Genomic DNA, 23734 nt, shown 5'->3' with positions numbered 1-23734 from the left:
TCTTAAAGCAGCAGTTCAATACCAAGTTTTTAGAGATAAGTATTTCAACTTTCCAAACTCAAATATTGATTGGTTTATTTATACTCTGCTCCCTCCTTCCCCTTTCTCTTTTATTTTCGCTAGAAAACATGTGGTATATAAAATAGAAAATATATAGTATATGAAAAGCTTATACTTTAATACCATGAATGCTAGGCTGAAATGATACTAAGCCTAGCTCCCTTCAGCCCTTAGCAGCATGGGCCTAGAAACATAGTGTTCTCATGGAAGGAAAGACAGGCTTTGAGTCTTGAAGAGTAGGAATTTGCCTGGTCCTGCCTCTAATTGCATCATTTCCTCTTGTCTGGGCTTTATCTGTAAAATGGGATAATACGTACCCCCACCAAGTTGGTGTTATAATGTGCTCTGAAATCTTAGAAATATAATATAAGCATCAGTTCCTGTAAGCTAACTGCAAATGAACCAAATGGAAAACTGCCATAGTTTTTTAAGTAAAATTTTTCTTGATATATCATAGACCTTTGAACATGAATGTCTTGAATTAAACTTTAAACAATCATTAACCCTTAAAATAATTTGTATTAACTGGATCTTGAGTATCAAAGACATTAGCAACAGACAGTTTTGTTATACAAGAACCTGTAAAAAACTACTTGATTTCAATTCAGGTATAAGAATACACATTAACTTTCAAATAAATCTGGGTAAAACCCCTTAATATGAAAAAGTTACAACTTCTCAATTAATTGTGATCTTTAAAAGAATATTCTTACCTATTCTGAAATTAACTCCTCAAAAGGACAGTTGAATAGCTTTGTCTCTCCCATGCTTCCATGTGTTCACTGTAATTCTGTTGTGTGTACTTCTGTTCCCTTGCCCCGCCTTCTCCCCATTCCAGACTTGGTCGAGCTGGTCCTTCTGGTAAAGTCCTGTTTCCTTACCCATGGAGTCTCTCTGGTTCCTGCTGGTTCTTCCAATTCAAGTACCAACCTCCTCTGAGGAGTGGTTTCTGACTCTTTTCTTCCCAATGCTGGAGTACACATGAGATTCTGTAAATGAAAGTCTGAAAGCACCATGTACATTTGGGGTGGTTTGTATTATTACTTGTGAGCAGAAGACTAACTGGATCCAAACAATGCTTTAAGGAAAATGAAAATGGCGAAGATCAAGAGATTTCTCCCCCTGCTTTTTTCTTTTATGTCTTAATATTTTCAAATGAGCTATCACATAAGCCAGAAGAAAGCATAAAGCATTATGTATACAAGAGAATGATTATCATATTCACATCCAGATCAAAAAAATACAGTGTTTCCTTTCTCCCCTCTCATATTTGACTTCCTGGATCACAGCCCTCAAGGTAAATGCCCTACTAACTCTTGTGATATTTCCTTGCCTTTCTTGACAGCTTCAGTTGGGTGTATGAACAGTATAATTCACTTTGCCTGCCTGACTTTGACCTTGTATAAATGGAAATAAGTCTTATATGATCTTTTGTGTCTTGCTGCTTTTGCTCACCATTGTGAAGGTTACTCATGTGTTACTCATGTTGTTGTGTGCAGCCAAAGTTTGTTCCTTTTCATTGCTATATTCTATTCTGTAGTTTACATATGGTGTAGTTTTCCAATTCTACTGTAGATGAATACCTGTAGCCCTTCCAGTTTTGTACTATAATAAAGAGTGTGGGTTGGAGTGTTGAGGTTTTATATATATATATATATATATATATATATCTCGATCAATCTATCTATATGTCCATATCTGTCTATCTATATAGGTCTATTTACCTATCTATCTCCTGGGCTACATGTGCAACATTTCTCTAGGTCAGTGTTTCTCAACCTTTTTTCCTTTATCACCTCTCCTAAGAAGAAGGCTTAATTAAATTTTTTTTTAAGATTTTATTTATTCATGAGAGACACAGAGAGAGAGAAAGGCAGAGACACAGGCGGAGGGAGGAGCAGGCTCCACGCAGGGAGCCTGGTGTGGGACTCGATCCCAGGATTCCAGGATCACACCTTGGGCGGAAGGCAGACGCTCAACTGCTGAGCCACCCAGGGATCCCCGCTTAATTAATTTTAAACTGAAAATTTTAAATTTAAATTAAGTTAATTAATCCTAAAGAGTAGGGTTTTGTTGAGTAGAGCTGAGCTTTGTGGCGGGGCCACAAGCCATTGTGATAGCCCAAGATTTTTTCACCTATCAAAAATTAAATTTTGTTCTTTTGTGGGAATAATACTACCCCTATTGAAAATGCATGTACTAGGTTTTATAACTAAGATCAGAATTGTTGGGTCATGGAAAATGTGAATCTTCAACATTATTAGATCATGGCAAACTGTCTTTCAGAGCAATTATACCAATTTAAATGATTACTAGTAGTATATAGGAATTTCTGTGGCTGCATATCCTTGCCAAAATCCTGGTACTATGATATTTTAAAATGTTTCCCAATCTGTTAGATGTATAACAATATTACATTATGCTTTGTAAAAAAAAAATGTAGTTTCTTAATTATCAGTGAGGTTAAACAGCTTGTGTTTATTACTTATTTGGATTCCTCTTCCCTGATGGTTTATTTCTCTATTTCAACTCTAAAAATTCTTGTATGTTCCACTTAGGTAACTCTTGTTAAAACACATCCTATTAAAACAGGGTGATCTAGTTACTTCCTTGAAAAACACAATGGAGCCCAGAGACCTGCATTCTAATCCCAGATGAGCTATTTGTCTTAGAGTCCCATATCTTTGGGACTTAGTGTCCTCATATACTAAATAAAGAAATTGGATTAGAGAGGTGCTTCTCAACCCTGGCTGCCTATTAGAATTGTCTTTTCAGTAATACCGATGTTTAGAGCATACTTCTACTAGAAAGTCTGAGTCAATTGGATTAGAGATTTCTATATCCCTTCCAACCCAACATTGCATGATATTGATAAAATAGTTTTGAGTCATCCTTCTGTGTGTTCCCTAAATTAGTCATGCCAGGGGACTATTTCTCTGTCAAACTATAATCTATTTTTGTAAATGAGTTATAAAGAGGAGGAAACTTGGGGAGCCTGGGTGGCTCAGTTGGTTGAGAGTCCCACTCTTGGTTTCGGCTCAGGTCATTATTTCAGGATTGTGAGATTGAGCCCTGCATTAGGCCCTGTGCTCAGTGCTGAGTCTGCTTGAGATTCTCACTGTGTCCTGCGTGCTTGTGCTGTCTTTCTCTTCTCAAATAAATAAATCTTTTTTTAAAAAAAAAAAAGAGGAAAAAAAAAAAAAAAAAAAAAGAGGAAACTCCTTAAATTTAGTCCACAAAGGAAAGGTAGTGTCAGTGTTCAAAAAAAAAAAATTTTTTTGTAGCTGATTTACATGCAACACTAAATAGAATTTCTTTCATTGACACCTGTCATGACAAAATACACATCCAAAGACAATGCTAAGAAATTATAAATGAGCCTTAGAATGAGCATATGTCTACTTATGGTGTCTGGGCTAAGTACAGCCTGATAAGGGTGAACTCATTAATTCCTGACATTTGGCTTTTTCTGTAAGATCCTATCCCATTGCCAGAAGCCAGACTTTCAATTCCAGTCAGACAAGGAGCTGTTCAGGCCTGGAACCAAGGCACAGAGTGAACCAGCTGTGCTCCAAGAAGAGTTGGTCAAAACCACTGCTCTCCTGGATTGCACTGTGGGTCAGTGGTTATTGGGGCTGAGAGGAGTACCACGAGAGGGCATTATACCATTCCATGTACTTCTGTGTGTCTTCAAAAGTTCCCCAAAAAGTCTTTTTAAGAAACCCCTTTCCTGGTATCCATGAGCCCTGTTTTTTTGTGCCCACCTGCCTCTCATAATGTGTGATTGCATGCAATCAATATCTGGCACTTGGGTGGCACTTGTATTTTTCAGAGTGTTTGCTTGCATTTACTCAGTTGGTCATCATAGCAACCATTCAGAGAAAAGCCTTTGGTAGCCACCTAGACCCTGGTTGTGATGGCAGAAACCAAAAGCTCAAATTGGCTTTAACATATATGAAGAATGTGTAGGTAGGCCATGGAATCTTGGCTTCAGGGACTCGACATAGAGGGGTTTAATGTCGCAGCCATCTTTCTCTTTATTGCTCATCTTTATTCCCTATTTGTTGGCACCATTTTCTCTCACCGCCAACAAGTTCTCTTTCTTTTCTGTTTAGCAAAAAACACATCCTCAGGCAGTTCCAAATCTTATTCTTCCTTTAGGAATATCTTCTCCAATGGCTCCAAAAGGAAACCCCTGGGACACAAACTGTGACTGACCAGGCTTGAGTCACATGCCTTCTCTGGACCACTTGCAATAGACAGGGCTGCACTGCTGTGATTGGCCAGCCTGGGCCACAGGCAGGGTGTGGGGATTGGTGGCATCCCTCAGAACTGGGTGGTTAGTGGGAGAGCAGCATCGTCCTCCCCAAAGGAGGCCCTGATGTGGGTGTGGTAGGTGCAGGCATATATAGAGACATCCATTTTATTCTTAAGTCTGCTCTTTTGTCTGTTCTCCTCCCTAAACAGTTCTGCTTTTCTATTAGCAATTTCACATCAGCAACTTTGTTGAAAATTTTGAAATTCAGCTCCCCAGATTTAACCCCAACCTCAGCTTACTCTGGTTTCTAAATTTACCTCATCTTCTCATCAGACCACAGATACCCTAAGAGCTCTTTATTCATTGAGTCCTTTACAAACTAGCTGCTCAGTCTCTCTCACAACCAGCCTCCAAAGGGAGAAAGAATTTTTCTCCCAAATTGAAGCACAAGGATTGTCCCTTGCTCTCTAGTACGCAAATGTCTAATTCTAGGTTAACACTCTGTTGTTCCTTCTCCCAAGTTCCCACATACCATGGTGAGGCCGCACCTCCTTGGGTGGGGAAGGGACGTGCTCTGGCTGCCTCTGCTGACCAAGTGTGGGCAGAGGAGCTGAGGACGGGGACCAGTGTGCCGCTTCATTGTTCAGTCCAGATGGTGACGGTCAGTAACAGTGTCGTTGCCTCAACACATGGGCCTTTACTCTCCTCTGCAGTCTAAAAAATTACTTACCATGCTGCAACTTGTTGATAAACCCAGATCTGTAATTAGGAACATAAACGACACAATACAGGCCTCGCACAAATGAACAGTTGTGGGGTATTATGGGCCCCTGTGGATTACTTGACTGAAGAAAAGGAGGGGGGGGGAAGCTGGTTGCTGTTGAACAAATTGCTACCAGATGTAGATTTCAATAAACACCACACTGTTGTTCCTTTGCCCGAAGGTGCTATGAATTTCTTGAGGCAACAGAGTAATCAGTAAACTGGTGACTGTTCCAACATGAATGGAGCCTCCTGGTGTTTCCCTGGTCCCGGGTGTTTGTCCACAAAATGCAAGGCAGACCCCAGGGGCCTCTCTCCCTACCTGACATTTTACAGGAAAGGAATATACTTAAAATGCAGCCACACATTCCTGTGGAACCTAAAAGAAGCCCGGAACTCTGGTTAGAATGTCACAAAAAGAAACCATCAGGGTTGGGAGAGGAGACTTTAGGAGTCTTTAGGAGACTAGGGATCGGTGGTTTTCCTTACAGATGTTACTTGTAATAACCATGGGAGGAACCTGCCTCAGTCAATAAATATGTGAGAACCTGCCTGTGCCACATGAGGAAGAAAGGCCACTTTCCTTTTCTTCCCTGAACTTACAGATAAGAGGCAGAAGGGAATTCAAACAGTAGTAAAAAATAAAAATTAGCCTTCAGTGTCCTGCCAAGGAGTCCTGTGTGAACTTGCAACATGGAAGCAGCTTTTCCACCTTCACCAGCTGTTGCCATGGGCTGGCCAGCACATGAGCCTGAGAATTTGAGACTAGGCGGTCCTAGAGCCATCATACTACTTTGCTATACCTTGAAGGGAATGGGAAGGGGGCCGGGGGGGAGAGAAAGAGAGATGGAGAAGGAGACTAAGAGTTGGAGAGAGAATGTGATTGAATTTAGTTCAGTATAACAGGCTTGTTATGTTCCATAGAATAGAGTTCCCTGAGCTTTCTCTTGGTTATGGCTAATAAAAACTTAAGCACCAAGTGTATGGTTGGCCTAAATCCAACATATGTGTCTGTGTCACTGTGTGGTTTTCTGATCCTCTTTTCAGTTAGATGTTGAGCTTCTTGAGGGCAAGGACCACTTTTCCCCCTTATTATTATTGACTAACAGCTGCTTTGCACATAAGGTATACATGGGTTGAATGCCCAAAAGGCAGTTTTACATGAACAACACATCAGCTACTGAGAGAGCATTTTTGTTTTGGATTGTATGTAAAGCTTGAGGGGCATAGGAGCTAATCAGAAGTCCAGGGCTTGAAGTAAGCTCAGCAGCAGCAAGTTTGTATTTGGCCCTCAGTTGACAAATCTCTGCCTTGAATTGAAGTCTGCGGGGCTCCCCATCTCACAGGGTGGTCTGTCTTCTTTGGAAAGTGATGATATGATGGCTAACATCTGAGAACTTACTGTGTTCCAGATGTCATACTAAGCATTTATTTGGATTATCTCATTTAATCTTCACAACCACTTTTTATAGAGAGGAGGAAATTGAGGTGTATACAGGCTAAATTGTCCAAGTTCATGTAGCTAGTAAGTGTTGGAGCCAAGTAGTTTGGCTCCAGAGCCTGTGTTCTTAACTACTGCTCTGTTGGGCCTGCCTATAGCTAGTTGTATCCCTCTTCTAAATGGCAGGCCTTTGTATGTTTGGCCATGGTTTTCACACCTCCCAAACTTCTGTTCTCCAGATTTTGCTTTGGTAAATCATCATAGTATATGGGTCCTACCTTATCTAGTCAGAAACCAGTTTTTGCCAAAGTTTGAAGACTCTCGGGGTCTAATTTCTAACAGCCAGACTCATAAGATATTAATGTATAAATGAAGCTGTTTAATTTGTTTTGTCTGCCACTCCCCATGTGTACCTGGGGAGACAGTTGGTAATCTGAAGATTTCATGATCGCTCCACTGGAGAGCCTGCTAATTTCTGGACAGTAGCGGAGACATGAACAAATTCTTGCACAAATTCTGAGACTTTTTCAAAATCCACATGGACCCTTTACTATCTATAAATAATATTTTAGAGTTATGTAGGTTGTAGCTTTCTTAATTAAAATGTATCTCCTGATATCACTCCTTTGTAACTTTGATTGAAGATAGAAATTCCCAATCTCTTCAACTGCTTTTCTAGTCTCTTCAGATGACTAACTTCCACACATGGCTGATTTCCTCCAGGGTATGTCAGTTCTTATTCATTCCATTCTGCAAAGCTAACCTTATTTTCAAGATCTGCAGAGAGACCTCTATATCCCTCCACCCTCGGATATGCTAAATACAATCATTATTGCACAGGAAAATCCCAAATACCTTATTAGAAACTTGAGAAAAATATTCCTTTGATGCGTGTGTGTGTGTGTGTGCATGTATGTGTGTGTGCATGTGTGTGTATTTTAATTCCCTTATGGTTAACATACAGTGTAATTTAAATTTCAGGTGTAAAACATAATGATTCAACACTTCTATATATCACCCAGTGTGCATCACCAGGGGTACCTTCCTTAATCCCCATCACCTATTTAACCCATCTCCTACCCACTGCCCCTCTGGTAACCATCCATTTATTCTCTATTCCTTTGATTTTATTGGAAAGAAAAAGACAACCTGGGTGCATTTAAAAACACCCCCAAACTTCTGAGTCTTTGCCAAAGACAGAATCTTTTCAAAAGGGCAGGTCAGTTACAGGTGCTTGATTAAATAGGAATAAAGTAGACATCTGTAGGCCTGGTCAGCACATGAGATGGAGTACTGGGCACCATCTACTCAATAGAGTTGAACCCAAAGGGAAGTGATGGACATTTTGGCCTGAGTATCTCACTGGTACAAAAGCCTCTGCCGGCTAATATGTATGTGGCTATTGTGCCCAAGAGGAAACGCTGAGAGTTCTGGGCTCAGCAATTGTTTGTTGTTGAACTGTGAGTAACTAGAAGGCAGGCATTAGATTTTACTTAAGCCTGTGATTCCAGCACAGTGTGAGAGCTCATACATAGAAAATACAATAAGGGGTCTTTTTAAAAAAAATGAATGATATCCAATTTATATAAAATATCCAGAATAGGCAAATCTATAGAGACATAAAGTAGATTGATAGTTGTTGCCAGGAGCTGGTAGCGGTGGTGAGTTAGGAAGAAGGGGAGCATTGGGTCAAAATAGGGGAATAACTCCTAATAGGTGCTGGGTTTCTTTTGGAGATGATGAAATGTCTTGGAATTCTATCGTGATGATGGTTGCACAACTCTGTGAATATACTAAAATCACTGGATTACACACTAAATGAGTGAATTGTATGTTATGTGAATTATTTATCTCAAACTCCATTTAAAAATGAATGGGAAAGTGAAACTCATTAAAAAACCCACTAGACATGAATTGAAACTATAGTAGGGAAAAGACTAGAGGCATTCTGAAAAGCAAATTAATTTATGCCAGTTTGATCTACTAGAGTCCTTTGGAGTTAGCCCTTGAGGACTGGAGAATCAGCTAACTAGCTTGAGATCCATAATAAAAAGTGTTTTAAAGTTAAGTCACTTTAGGGTTGAGAATTTGTTAAGATTGGGGGACTGAGGTTTACAGGGTAGTCAAAGAGCTGAACACTTTATTGGAACAGTAAGAATTGCAGATATTAGTGTTCAGACCCATTCTGTTTGGTATTTTTTATGCACAGTAAATCTCCAAGTTACCAATAATATTCCACAGTTCGCCAGCATTCAGTAAGCACCTACTCTGTGCCAGTTGGCAAACCAAGGGAGGCCCAGTTCTTGCGTGCTGGAAGTGCATGGTTTTCCCGAGCTGCCGCAGGCACAGTTCCAGTCTGGTAGGGGACAGGCCCACTAAATGCCAAACTGAGCAATCTGGGAAAACCACAGAAGATATTGCAAACAGCCTCTCCTTTTTTACCAAGCATGGAGTATCTGCAGCTCTACTATGCCTAGAGAGCCATACTCCAATGAGAAGATTCAATGTACAGTAGAAGTAGGGGTGGTCACTTTGATGTTGAAGGGGCTCAGAGGTCTCTGGATTCCCAGGGGAGAGCAGAGAGAGTCATGGGCCTTCTTGCCATGGGGCCCAAGCACTGGATGTCCCTGAAGTGCAGAAAGTCCTGTCCACGCGCTTTATTAACGTTTTTTCTGCCAAGAAATAAGCCAAGAAGTTTCAGAGTAATCCAGAATCATCCTCACAAAAGATAATACCAGAAAACTCAGAGGGATAAAAAGATATGCTTGCTAAAAAAGACTATTTCCCAGCTTCGCTGGCCCTTAGAGCCAACAAAAGCAAAGGCTCATCAGTATTTAATGAGAGAGAGGGAACAGCTAGAAAGGGGTGGAGAAGTAGACAGAAGGAGGCTATTTAAAAGGCCCTAAAGTGCTGCAGCTGTTTTGGCTAATTTTTCTCATTTCAGTGATGTTCCAAGCTCTTTGTCTTCTCTGTGGGGCGAATTTCATTTGTCTCTCTCGTGAGTCATCTTGCCCACAAATAATCTCTCTTGGAGTAGCCCTTATGAAAATAGACAATTCATATTGCATTGTGTGAACTGGCAGTTGTGTGTCCCTTCCCTGGGTGGGCTGCACTGCGTCTGCTCTGCCTGCATCCACATATGTCAGGACTTCTAAGGTCTAGCACACCCTCGGTGTGCTCAGTGACAAGGGGTCACAGAAGGAGACATCTGGACTCTCAGATTGAGTCAGGCTGCAGACAGCAGGCCCTGGTCAATTGATGGCTCCCTCCTTAATGTTTTAGATTTCATAGACGTAACCTTCCCCACAAGGGTTTTAGGGGAATTATCTGTGGAAAAGTAAACATCAGAGGAAATTCTGTGTAAGTAAACACTGTCATTTCAACTTAGATGTCATTGCAAATTGAGCTTTACCTTTTAGATAGTATTTTCTTTATCTGACCAGCAGATCTGATCAACCAGCATTTTTCTTTAAGATTTCCTAGGTAGGGCAGCCCGTATGGCTTGGCAGTTTAGTGCTGCCTTCAGTCCAGGGTGTGATCCTAGGGACCGGGGATCGAGTCCTACGTCAGGCTCCCTGCATGGAGCCTCCTTCTCCCTCTGCCTGTGTCTCTGCCTCTCTGTGTCTGTCATGAATAAATAAATAAAATCTTAAAAAAAAAAAAAAAAAAGATTTCCCTAGGGAGATGCTGAGCTCTTTAAAGTAGAGACTACAATGGATGGCTATTGTGTTTGCTGCTTAGCAAAATTACTCTTCCCTAATGATCACCTTGGTTTTATTCTGAGAGACCATCTAGGACATTACTTTAATTCTGTGTGTTTGTCTGGTGAAGTTGGCTCCACCCTTGGCTTAGGGTTGCAGCATGTAATTGTGGTCCAGGTCAGTCAATACATCATATTTCCATGGGTCTGATGATTGGTGCAGAACTGGGCATCTGACCCAGTCATGACCAATGAGATCTAATGAGCCTTTGGCTAGGAGGCTGGGGTCAGGGCTTGGAGCTTTGCCAGTGTGAGCTCTGGGCTGGGGCAGTTCTCTAGTAATTATGAGTAGAGAGCCAATTTGAGCATGAAGACCACACATGGAAAAGAGCCAACTCTAACTGAGGAGGGAGAGGGTGAGGATGAGGATGGTCATGGTGTTATCCTCTAAGCCCTCAGCCAAGTTCCCTGAAGGCACCATTATCCTGGTCTTTCCAGGCATGTGAGCCAAAAAGTTCCCATTTGGCTTGAGTTAATCAGGGTCAAGTTTGCTGTCCCTTGCATGAGTTTTAACTCATTCAGGGGCAGCGTTTTACTCATATCTAACATCTAGCATAGTGCCTAGCATGTAGAGGAAGCTCAGTATGTGTTTATTTATGCACAAATTTTCTTTCAGTTGAACAGATACTTTTTGAACACTTACGAGGAACAAATGTATTGTTCTGGCTGCACTGTCCAATATGGCAGCCACAGGCCACATGTGGCTCTTTAAATTTCAGTTAATGAAAATTAAACAATAAAAACTCCAGTTCCTAAATCATGCCATCCACAAAGCAAGTGTTCAATGCTCCTTTCCTGGACAGTGCAGATACAGAACGCTTCTATAATTGCACAAAGTTCTATTGGAAAGTGCTACTGTAGAGAATACAAACATATGTAAGACTCAGATCATAATTCTTGGATGCTGTATTTTTGCAGATGTTTGTTTTGAAATGATCGATAGCACAACATACAGAACAATAGTCTGGCTTACTTGAAAGGAGTGATTTATTAAAGGTCAACTTTTATTTCTCTCGTGTATAATGATTTATATACAAATTCTAACACAGTAGTATAATGAAAAAAATTACCATATGGAGCCACACATTATACAAAATGAAGTGTGTATAAATGTTCTTTCATGCAAGAGCAACTAGCATTTCCTAGACCTGGAAACTGAAGATACTTAAAATGCCTTGTTGACTTCTGGAGCCTTTTTGGGAAATAAGTCATTGATTTTTAAGTGGGCTGTCACTGGAGAGGTAAAGTCCTAAAATTTCTCACAGAGCTCATTCCTTCTCCTTACCCAGTAAGACTTGCACGTGCCAAACCATAATGATGGCCATACTAAAGTACCCTGTTCCAGAGAAATCAGTTTCTGGCAGGTAGCTCCCAGACACCTAGTGATCCTCTTCAGCTCTTTGATGTCCCACATCCAGCTCTTCAGCATCCCCTCCCGCAGAGTAGGGGATCTGAAGCAGATTCTGACTTCAGCATTACTCATTTTGAAGAGGAGTGGAAGCAACCTCCCAGCCAGCCATTCCTTACTCCAATGGCACCCATTTCCCCTGACAGCTGTGGGAGAGGCTGACAGGTTGTCAGCATGCTGCTTCTTGTTGACCTGGAAGCCAGCAGCACTCACAGAGCTGAATGGATTCGGCCCTCATCAGAGTGAGAGTCTGCCCCTCTGATTTCACCCATGCTGAGACCAACTATGTTTTCTTTTTTTAATATTTATTTGTTTATTTGAGAGAGAGAGAGAGAGAGAGATACAAAGAAAGAGAGAGCAGGGGGGAGGGGAAGAGGGAAGAGGAAGAGACAGTCTTAAGCAGACTCCATGCTGAGCACAGAGTCCAACATCGGGCTCAGTCTCATGACCCTGATATCAGGACCTGAGCCAAAACCAAAAGTCAAATGCTTAACTGACTGAGCCACCCAGGTGCCCCACAACTATATTTTCAGCTTCATGTCCCCAGTTCTCCCACTGAAGGCTCCCACCTTAACCAAATTTGTTTACTCAAAGACCAGAGCATCTCTGTCCTTTGGCTTGTACTATGTTCCTATCCATCCACCCCGCCTCCAGTAAATGTGTTCTCCTCAAAACTTTAATACATCTTTCAAATCATCCAAGCCAGAAATTCTCTATCCCTCTTTTGAGCCTCTACAGCATTGTGTGTACTGTTGTGTTTTTTTATAACAGCTTTATTGAGATGTAATTCACATACCCTGCAGTTCACCCTTTTAAAATATACACTTTAACTTTTTAAATATATTCAGAGTTGTTTTTGAAAGATTTTATTTATTTATTTATTTATTCATGAAAGACACAGAGAGGCAGAGACATAGGCAGAGAGAGAAACAGGCTCCTGCCTGCAGGCAGCCCTATGCAGGACTCGATCCCAGAACCCCGGGATCACAACCTGAGCCGAAGGCAGACACTCAACTATTGAGCCAGTCAGGTGTCCCTGATATATTCAGTTAAGTAACTGTCACCATGATCTCTTTAGAATATTTTCATTGCCCCAAAAAGAAAGCCTGTACTCCTCAGCAGTCAGCCCTCATTTCCTCTGAGCTCCATAAGTAATGACTGATCTATAAATGGAATCCTACAACATGTGGTCTTTTGTGACTGACTTCTTCAACTTAGCATAATGTTTTCAGGGGTCATCCATGTTGTACCATGTGTCAGTACTCCATTCCTTTTTAAGGCCAGGTAATATTACATTATATGGATAGACTACGTTTTGTTGAGCCATTGGTCAGCTGCTGGACATTCAGGTTGCTTCCATTGGAGACTTATGAACAATGCTGCTATGAACATTTGTGTACAAGCTGTTATGTGAACATACATTTTCAGTTCTCTTGGGTACATACGTAGTAGTAGTAAAATTTCTGGGTTAATGGTAATTCTGTGTTTTGTACCTGTTTTGGGGGACATCATTATATATTCTGATATTTAAATCCCATGGTATTTTATTATCATTATCTTGCCTAACTTATGAAATTTAAACCTTTGAGGGCAGGGGAAAAAAAGCCTTTTTTTTTTCCCCTTTCTACTCCACCTAGTACTTACCATCATATCTACCTAACAAAAAAACACGGTCACTGTTAGGACAGGGAAATATAATGGAAAGTAGAAAGTAGTGGCATTCTCTTCCTTGGTTAAGCCTAATTTATGTTGCTCCTTTCTGTTAGTGCTGCATGTATATTCTTTTCAAAAGTGTTTGGTCTCCCCGAGCCCCAGCTATTAGAGGTGAATGACCTGCAAGTGCAGATGATCAATGTACAATACCTACAGGTTTGTATATTCTGAGGGAGATGTACTTTGAGGCACAAAGAAAAGACAGCTTCAAACCTGTCTCCTTGCAGACAACACTGTGCACTGTTCCCTGCTGCCAAGAAAGGTCAGCATTTGTGGGGGTAATAATGCACCTCCACAAAGCAGGGCTTCACAAGGCCTTTATTCATGTATCATTGTTAATTAAAACGTTTAAAGACATAATAAAAGCCATTAAAAGAAAAAGATATCATTCTACTTTTTCTGCCCTGATCAGACCCTAAGAAAACAGCTTTAACGAAGGAGAGAAAGGATGCCAAGTTTATAAAACAGAGGCCCTGCATCTGTCTTTAGGTCCACCTTGAAAGGGTAAGATCAGAAGTATTTTTTTCCCAAACTCTTGCTGGCAGGAAGAACTAGACTAGGGCAGCATTGTCAGGAGCAGATGCTTTTCTCAGTTGGTGAAATCACTACGTGTGATAAGCAGCTGCTCTGGAGCAAGGAGTGCAACACCTCTGTCTGATTCTCTTGCAGCAGATGGTAGCTGTGGGTGATGATGAACATAAGATGGAAGGCTGTGCTTCCCAGGCTGAAAGGAAAAGTGCGAACCAAAGAGGAGTGCCTCTTATTGGGACATAATTGGTCTTTCGTGAGCCTTTATAAAGAACTCTTACAGTACCTAAAAGAATTGATCACCCAGGAGTTAAGTCAGTGCTAAATGAAAGCAAGAGTGTACTTTGTTTTGCTCCTCCGAGTGGGGAGACTAGGGTTCTAGCACATACAATAAGGATTTCCAGTTGCATAGTATCTAATAAGCTCATAGTACCTATCCTCGTGTGGAGATGATAGATAAGTTTGTGTGTCTCTCTTATCATTTGCTCATGGCCACATGGAGGATTCTCTTGGGAAGGATTTTTGAGGCCAATTTCAGGCTCAGCAGGGAAGATGATCATATATTGAATTAGTGGTGTCTGTCATGAACACCTAAGAGATTCAGAAGTAGCACGTGTGTTCAGTAGTTGCCCTAGACCTTGAGCTCCTCAATAACAAGGTAGTCTAGTCTCTGGACCTGGCAAAGAGTAAATCAGCAGTAGGTGTATATTGGTTGAATGAGTGATTTGATTTCCTAGTTTTAGAATTACTCCGTAATTCTAAGTAAATGACACATGTTAAATGTCTTAACAGTAAATGAATTTTTTGCAACAGAAGTATTTCCCAGAGAACTTTGATTATCATGGAGCTTTTGCCTTGATGTTTTCAAAATAGCTTTCCATTTTGCTACAGTGAAATAATACATTTCAAGAGTTTCCACTTAAATTGGCTACTCAAAGCAGATTTTCTCATTTTCTATTTCGGTGGCCTAGAGTGGCACGTTGGTATTTTAGAAGGAACACCAGGCTAGAATTCAGGTTTGGATTTTACTTACAGCACTTTGCGGCTATAAGCTAATCACCTCTCCACTCTGGGTCTCTGTGCCCTCCAAAAATATCACAGAACTGAAGTTCCATTAGCTCTTTGGCCCTGTGAACCAGGGTAAAAGATGAAAAAGAGAATGGGTTTCAACAAGATAAGCTTTCTCTCTTTAGCCTAGCTGATTGTTTCTCTGACTTCAGCTTCACTTTCTATCCTAAGGGCAGTGATCTCAGGCTAAGGAGGAGGAATGACATTTTTAATTATGATCACTTACAGTAAAGTGTCAACTCAATGAAAGCATTTTCCGATATCTCTACAGAATAGGTTTGCCCTATATTCCAAGATGATTGTGGTACATGTGATACATAAAAATGTATCATCTCAGACACATGTCTTGGCTGACATTCACCAAGAATCTGACAAATAAATGTTTTTATATTTATGTACATTCTGCCTGTTGAAAAATGTATATATAAGAAACTTATACTCAATACCATAGAAATAATTAAACCTAAAAACCTTTAGAGTAAGAAAGGACAAGAGCCAAGTTTTTTTTTTTTTTAAATATATATCATTATTTTAGGATACTTAAAACTATGAAAAGCTTCCAAAGTTGAACATGAAATGTAGCTTCATGGTTCCTGGCAGCCAAGGCAAAGGGGGAGGTAATGGGCTACCTTGTTCTCCTTGTCTGACAATAGCCAGTGTAATAATTTGCTTTAGGGGGAAAAAAGGAAAATGCAAGCTCAATTTGTCATCCTGCCGTGCTTATCAAAGCAATAGCTATCAGTTAATAAAATAAAATAAAAAAACAATTGAATTGTGAATAAGAGTGCCAACGTAGACCAAACCTTATTTTGCTGGTTGTTTGGTGGCTTCTAGACAGGCCACATATAATAATAGCAGCTGGTGCTTACTCTTAAGGTATTTCTATACCAGACACTGTTGTAAGTATCTTACCCATGTTAAGATATGAAATCCTTATAACAACCATGAGAGTTCGGAACAGTGCTTTGAGGTCTGTGATCTTAACCACTGCACCACACTTCCTCTTCTGTCTCTGAAATCACTACAGAAATTTAACTCACCACCAGTTAGCTCCACTCCCCAGCTCTGAACCATCTCAGGAAAGAATGTTTCATTTATAGCAGCAATAACCAGTTTACAAAGCAGGCAGCTTAATAACTGGGTGGATCCGTTGTTTTCTCTCTAAGTTAACGGGTTCTTTTTTATGTTGTTTTAAGGTAGCATCCTGAGTTCCAAAAACAGTGTAGCATTGCTTTGCACATCTCACTGTTGGTGTGAAGAGCATCATATATCAACCATGTGTCCTCTTGTTCCAGGGTATCTTTAATCTACATCAGGGATGCTGAATCAGCCTGCTCCAGCAGGGGAAGTGGCCACCTGGAAAACTGTATTGAGAAAGGTTTGCAAGCCTGGTTCAGATGTCATGAGAGAGAGGTTCATGGCTGAGTGTAACTTCTGCTTTGGGCAAGCACAAGTTCATGTCTTTGCCATCCGTGATCTAGTTCAGGATCAGAGGCTCCCTCTAAACTGCATGGCTTCTAAGGTTATTTTTCCTTCAATAGGAGAACAAGATGTAGTGATTCACACAATTCATTAATTCATTCTACAAAAATTTATTGAATCCCTGCTTTGTACAAGACACACAATAGAAAGATGAATAAGTCATAGTCTCTGTGTCCACAAATTTTATTCTAACCAGAGACCTATAAATTTTAACAATTTCTATACAGTGAAATAATACGCATTCTTAGAAAGTGGTGTGGGAGCACAAAGGAAAGAGCTGCTGTTTATGCCTGGGAAGAGCGGACAGGCTTCACAGAAGGTGCCAGTTAGTCCAAACCCTAACTCAGCCCATGTGTATGGAACCTGTAAGGGAGTATGTTTTGACAGCTACCTGACATGACTGACATCTCCCATCGTTTTTATTTAACTATCATATTCAGAATACATACAACACTACCATTAGTATGTCATTTCTTTTGAGTCTCACTGCAGTTATACACCCAGGAGAGGATGAAATTAATCCATCATATTGGGTCAATGTTTTACAAGCTTGGCTCTGTGATCTTTGGGTAAGATAAAGCCAGGGAAATAGGGAATCAGTACTGGACAGGTGAAATAGGATACCAAATGGGAAAATCAGAAATGCTGGGGATGAGACAGCATTGGCATTTCCCCCAGACCAGTTCTGTGTCCATTGGGAAATTATATTCTCTGTAGACATGAAAATGGCGGAGAGCAGTGGTTGGGGTCAGAAATTACATTACAGGACGTGAAAAACCCCAAATAAAGTCATTTTGAGGTTAATCTTTATATTTTTTAAAAGGATTTTATTTATGTATTAATGAGAGACACACAGAGAGACAGAGACACAGGCAGAGGGAGAAGCAGGCTCCACCCAGGAAGCCTGACATGGGACTCAATCCTGGATCTCCAGGATCAGGCCCTGGGCTGAAGGTGGCGCTAAACTGCTGAGCCACCCAGGCTGCCCTAATCTTTGTATTTAGAAAGAGATTTGCCCTAATCCTATTTAGGATTTCTATAACAAATTCTCTCTCAGGAGAAGTCGCAAGACTTTCATTTTTCCCTTCTCACTGCCTTGTGAAGACAAGCATTTAAAATCCCCATTTGCAGGTGAGGAAATGGAGTATGTGGTATGGATCACACAATGAATTGAGCGAAGACTCACAAGGAAGTACTTGTTCTGTCTCTTACCCCTACGATTGCCTATACATTTAATGCTTAAAATTAGGACAATTGTCCTTAGTGATTTTAAGAAAATAATGAAGATTTATTTTATACTTAATCGTCAAGAAACAAAAGATTAAAACTGAAGAGACACTTTGGAGATAATCTTATTCAGTACTCTCGTTCTAAGATATGGAATCTGAATCCAGGGGACAGCTCCTAGAAATTTGAGAGGTCTAGCCATTAAAACCTACTCAGGAGGGTGGGCGGTGGGGGTGACTGGGTGGCAGGCACTGAGGGGGGGCCCTTGACGGGATGAGCACTGGGTGTTATTCTGTATGTTGGCAAATTGAACACCAATAAAAAATAAATTTATTATTAAATAAATAAATAAATAAATAAATAAGTAATAAACAGGGAAAAAAAAAGAAAAAAACCTACTCAGGAGCACCCGGGGGGCTCAGTTGTTGAGTATCCAACTCTCGTTTCCAGCTCAGGTCATGATCTCAGGGTCATGGGATCAAGCTCTGTCTTGGGCTCCATGCTCAGCACAGCATCTGCTTGGGATTCTCTCTATCCTTCTCCCTCTGCCCCTCCTCCAGCCTGCGCATGCAGTCTCTCTCTCTCTATCTATCTCTAATACATATATACATACATGCATAAAATCTTTAAAAATTAAAAAAATAAAACCTACTCAGTCCTCATGATTTCTGTTCCTAGCTGGAGGCCAGTGCCTCCAAGCTATTTAAGAGCCTCTGTGTATCCTTCTGGGACTCAATTTAAGGACTTTTACTGGTACCTACCCTTAGTTTGCATTTGAGTTCAGAACCTTCCTGTCACCATTATTAAGAGTCCTGCCTCCTCCCATAGATTTCTGTCCATTTATCAGATGCCCACCATTTCTGTAGCAACTGCTCGCTTCTGTTTGCAGAGGAAAAAAAAAATCCAGCCTTTGCAGTTCACAAAAGACTCAGACTGCTGACCAAAAGGGTAAGAGATCTCCCTCCATCCCTTCCAAAAGTGTAATATACTAGTTCTGCCGTCCTTACCTGCTTCTGGCTAGGCCACCTTACAGGGAAGCATTTCTTTCTTGCCCCTTATGAAAGGTCGGAAGAAGTAGACAGTGCCTCCAATAATCTGGTGCTTTCTTAAATCCCCTAAAGCTCTGGCCTTGATAAACCCATTGTTTTACTGCCTATAGCCACAATTGGGAATTTTTCGGCCCTAGATGGTGGATTCTTTTAGCCTCCCCTCCTGCCTCATCCAGTGCTTTTCTGCTCACTTTCAGCTCTCCATTCCTGGTACCATTTCTAAATTTATTCAGGACTCTGTTGGTTTCAAGTGAAATAGACCCAACTTGAATTACCAGAGATCAACAGAAATACTGAAAGAAAAATCCATCAGGGGCAGCCCCTGTGGCTCAGCAGTTTAGCGCCACCTTCAGTCCAGGATGTGATCCTGGAGCCCCGGTATCGGGTCCCGCATCAGGCTCCTTGCACGGAGCCTGCTTCTCCCTCTGCCTCTCTCTCTGCCTCTCTCTCTCTCTCTCTCTCTCTCTCTCTCTGTGTGTGTCTCGTGAATAAATAAATAAAATCTTAAAAAAAAAAAAAAAGTCAATCAGGCCCACGTTGGGAAAAGCTGCAGTTCAGGAGTAACAAGAGCAAGTGTTGTCCCTGCAGACAGGCCTCTTCTGCAGACAGGCCTCTTCTGCAAGATAGGATATATGGCTGCTGGCAGCTCCAGAGCCTCCTAATTCAGAGCTGCAGTCCCCTTGATGTCAACTGGCCACTCCAGTCCTGGATTCAAAATCCAGGGCCCAGCTTAGGTCTTTTGCTCATCTTGGGGCCAGTCAGGTTGGCCCAGAGAGCCAGGGCCTGTAAAAGAACATGGTTAGCAGTCCCCATCAGAAGGTATTTGCCATTACTAGGAGCCCAAGGGTGCTGAGCATTGAAAACTAAGGGTATCTGAAACAAACTGAGAGTCCGTCCTGAGAGGAATGACTGAGTACAGGTTGAAAAACAAGACGCGTGATATGCTTTTAAAAATATTTATATATTAGGGACACCTGGGTGGCTCAGCAGTTAAACATCTGCCTTCCAGCTCAGGGCATGATCCTGGAGTCCCAGGATCAAGTCCCACGTCGGGCTCCCTGCATGGAGCCTGCCTCTCCCTCTGCCTGTGTCTCTGCCTCTGTGTGTGTGTGTGTGTGTGTGTGTGTGTGTGTGTGTGTGTGTGTGTGTCTCATGAATAAATAAATAAAATCTTTAAAAAAAATATTTATATATTAGGGGGTGCCTGGGTGGCTCAGTTGGTTAAGCGTCCAACTCTTGATTTTATCTCAAGTCATGATCATAGGCTTGTGAGATGGAGTCCTACATTGGGCTCAGGTTCGGCACAGAGTGTGTGTGAGATTCTCTCTCTCCTCCTGCCCATCCCCTGCTTGTGCACACATGCTCGCACACTTGCTCTCTCTCAAAAAATTAAATAGATAAATCTTTAAATATATATATTCAATAAAGCTTTCCTAATCAACTTTCCCTTCATTGACTCTCCTGATTAATTAACTGCACTCTCTTGTTAAAGTAGTATCTGGTACCCTTAGAAGCTGGATGCTGCCAGCTAGTAGGCTGGTTTCTAGAACACCTGCATGTTTCTGCTCCCATCAGTTGAGGGGTGTGCTTTCCAAAACCTGAGAATGCCAGATGGACTTGTAATTATACCATTTAATTAAACATTCTCCTAGTGGAAAAAAAAAAACAATGCAAGAAGAAAATTACTGCTATGAAAATTAAGTTTAATTTGGAAAGATTTGATGTAGCTAGAAGCTAGTAGCTAGAAGCAATGGCTCTTCTGCAGTGGGAAAGAGGGCTTTTACCTTTTATTGTAGAAGAGGTTCTGGAGTCTAATCCCCTATATTGAAATTCTAGCTGTGTAACCTTGGGCATTAGCAGCAGGAGCATCTTGAGACTTAGACCTGTATTGTAAAATGGAAATAATAACAGCCTTGTTCGGGCAACTGTTAGTATTAAACAAGTTATTTCCACTAAAGAATTTAATAAATTTACTTCTTTTAATAACAATTAGAAGTGCTTAACTATAAAGAAAAGTCACTTTTAATCAAATCAATCCCTGAAAACCTAAATAATTTTTTTAATGTAAAAGGACACCTCTATAAAGTTCTAGAGGTATGTGAAAACCCGAATCTATAGCACCTCCTCCTTCCTATGTTTGGCTTTGTATTTAAAAAAAGAAAAAAATTTTAAGCCAGGGAAAAAACTAAAAAAGCAGAAGAGATAATTAGAAAGTCTCCATGTAGCTTTAAGGAGCCTCTGGGTTGCAGCAGAAACCATGCTGGCTCTATTCATAACTTTGCTTTCTGGACCAGTATTCTAGAAGTTGGTACATTCTTTTCATTTGTGCCTTGCACAGAGGGCAGTAAAATTTAGTTCTAAGTATATTCTGGGCATCTGGATTCTAGTCAGCATTTCTGGCTCTGTTTTAGAACCTAAAGTCTGCGGCTTATTCCTAATGTGGAAAATGGAATAATCCCCCAGGCACAAGAAGAAGAACTCCCAACATTCAGGCTGCCGTTACTATAGCAAGACGGTGCTACAGACATCACAAGACTTGTTATACAAGGAAACATGATTACAGCGGATTAGAGAAACTCGCCAGAGCCTTGAAGGATTTATTACTTTTTGAATTCTGAATGAGACATAAATATGTTTTTCCCCTCTTAATTTTGGACCCCATACGGAGAAGGTGAGAAAATTCTTCAGCAAATTCTAGAATGCTTAGTTGCTAAAGATTGGTTGGGTATTGTGTCCAAGTCATATTGCAAGGGGCATGAATGCTTGCTTGGCAGAGATGCAAAAACAGTCACTCCTTTCTGTCTGCACTGCCAAGTTAGTTACTGCCTTGTCTCCCAGTGGGAGAAAAATGTAGCTCCTTGGGGAGTCTTCTGGAAGGCAGCATGGTGTAATGGAAAAAGCAATATACTCAGAAGCATGAGGCCTGGGTTGCAGCTTCCACGCTTACAAGCTCTGTGATTTTCAACAGGTTACTTAAACTCTCCTATCAAATATACAGACAGTAATCCCCCTCCCAAAGGGTGGCATTAAGGATTAAAGTATGTTAAATAACATGTAGAAAATCTCAAATGTTAGTTGCATTAACATCAAAATGGAAGCTGTAGTATACTCATTTGAGTTCATGAATCTCAGAATTTTGCTGATCTCTTAAAGAGAGGGAATTTTAAAAATAAGGGTGGTCTGTTCTCTTCTTTGTTCTCCAGATTCTTTGGTTTCTCTGGAAGCTGAAAAGATAACATGGGGTAGCGGGTAGGAACAGCTTTGGAATCAGACAGACTTAAGTTTAAATTCACTACTTGTTAGCTATGAATCACTGAATAATCCACCTGACTTTTGTTATCATGTTTCCTCATCTATAAAATGGATATAAAAATAGTGCCTCAACTATTCTTTATCCCTTTACCCCATTTTATTCTCTGTATGGCACTTAATCACTATCTGAAATATTTGTGTTTATTTCCTGTTTCCCACTCCGGCCCCCATTCAGATATAATCCCCAGGGGATCCCTGGGTGGCTCAGCAGTTTAGTGCCTGCCTTTGGCCCAGGGCATGATCCTAGAGTCCTGGGATCGAGTCCCGCATCGGGCTCCCTGCATGGAGCCTGCTTCTCCCTCTGTCTGTGTCTCTGTCTCTCTCTTTCTCTGTCTCTCATGAATAAATAAATAAAATCTTAAAAATATATATATATAATCCCCATAAGGGCAAAGACTTTATATGTATTTTTGACCACTTTATATGTCTTGCCTAAGGTAGTGACTTGTACGTTGTTGTTATTCTTTTCATTCTTGACTTCTGTTTTTTAAATTCCCCTCCCAGTGAGACGCCTGGGTAGCTCAGTGGTTGAGTGTCTGCCTTCAGCTCAGGTTGTGATCCTGGGGCCCTGGGATCGAGTCCCACATCAGGCTCCCTGCAGGGAGCCTGCTTCTCCCTCTGCCTATGTCTCTTCTCTGCCTCTGTGTCTCTCTTGAATAAATAAATAAAATCTTTAAAAGAAAAAAAAAATCCTCTCCCAGTATCATGGCTAAATTTATATACAGTAGCTGAGTTAGAAACCAAGCAGGGATGTTTTGCATTTGGAAATACCTGTGTTCTTACAGTTGAGTTTCTATTTCCTAAAGATGCTTATTCAGCCTTCCGTGGCACAGTTTGACTTGTGACATCAGAAGATTGACAGGCAGAAGTCTGACTCAGCTAGGAAAGAGCATGATTGTGAGCCCTGTGAGCCCTGCTCACCCTTTGAGAGATGGCTGGACAAGGCTCAAAAAGGTCTTGTATTTCAGTTCATCTAGGAAGGTATTTAGCAAATTATTTTTAACCATTTGGATCTGGTACAGATCATTTGTGGAATCTGCTGTCTGTGCATAAGTGAAGAATGAGAATGGGAGAAGTAGGTGGAGCTGAGAGAAAGAGAATAGGCTTTCCTGCTGCTTCCCAGGGGAACCTGGTGGCTGGCTCCCTTCCCACTCCACACCTCCAGAGCATCCTCCTTGACTTTAACATACCTAGCACAGTGGACACCACTAAGATTCCAAGGTGCTACATAACCCCTAAGAGTTAGGCCCTGTGACAGATCAGTGTTTGGGCTCAGTTTCCCCTCATTCATTTGCCCTCTCCCTATGAAGAGGGGGCATTCATGGCAATGAACTGCATCCTGAAGAAAACTAAGCCCCAAGAAGAGGAGCTCTTGACTCTCCCACCTCATTCTTTCAAGTCCTATGAACTGGTTTGTCTAAACTCCCACAGGACCATGATAGGCCTGCAGGTGGGGCAGGGATGGTTCCTGAACACTCACGAGTTGTACACAAAAGGTTGCATGTACATGTGTTATGGAGGGGAGGTTCATTGTCACTAAATTCTCAAGAGATATCTTTGGAATCACTGCCCTAAGTGAACTGACTATATTTTTTTAGTGTTTGCAAACTCTGCAGCTTTGTTCCTCTGGCACCCAAAGCTCTGTGTGGGTGGGTTGAGGATAGAG

General features: G+C 41.2%; 1 protein-coding gene across 16 annotated transcripts in view; it reads left to right on the top strand.

Moving 5' to 3' along the window:
• Nucleotides 1-23734, top strand: part of ATG7 (autophagy related 7) — a 237862-nt gene that overhangs the window by 131949 nt on the left and 82179 nt on the right. The window contains exons 19-21 of one of the 16 annotated variants that reach the window (XR_013357405.1): nucleotides 16294-16376; nucleotides 21220-21427; nucleotides 21960-22005. The exons of 9 other annotated variants lie outside the window; for them this stretch is intronic. Coding sequence is in view for 1 of the 7 variants with exons in the window: in XM_077857803.1 (XP_077713929.1) it covers nucleotides 21960-21992 (33 nt within the window). In the remaining 6 variants the exon portion in view is untranslated. Of the gene's footprint in view, nucleotides 1-16293; nucleotides 18656-21167; nucleotides 21428-21959; nucleotides 22006-23734 lie in introns of all 16 variants that reach the window. 6 more of the 16 variants (XR_013357406.1, XR_013357404.1, XR_013357402.1 and 3 more) reach the window with 6 other exon arrangements.

The sequence above is a fragment of the Canis aureus genome, chromosome 19 (genome assembly GCF_053574225.1).
Source record: "Canis aureus isolate CA01 chromosome 19, VMU_Caureus_v.1.0, whole genome shotgun sequence".
In the NCBI taxonomy this organism is placed as follows: domain Eukaryota; kingdom Metazoa; phylum Chordata; class Mammalia; order Carnivora; family Canidae; genus Canis; species Canis aureus.
The sequence above is the reverse complement of the archived record's forward strand: the minus strand, read 5'-3'. Positions and strand labels throughout refer to the sequence as shown.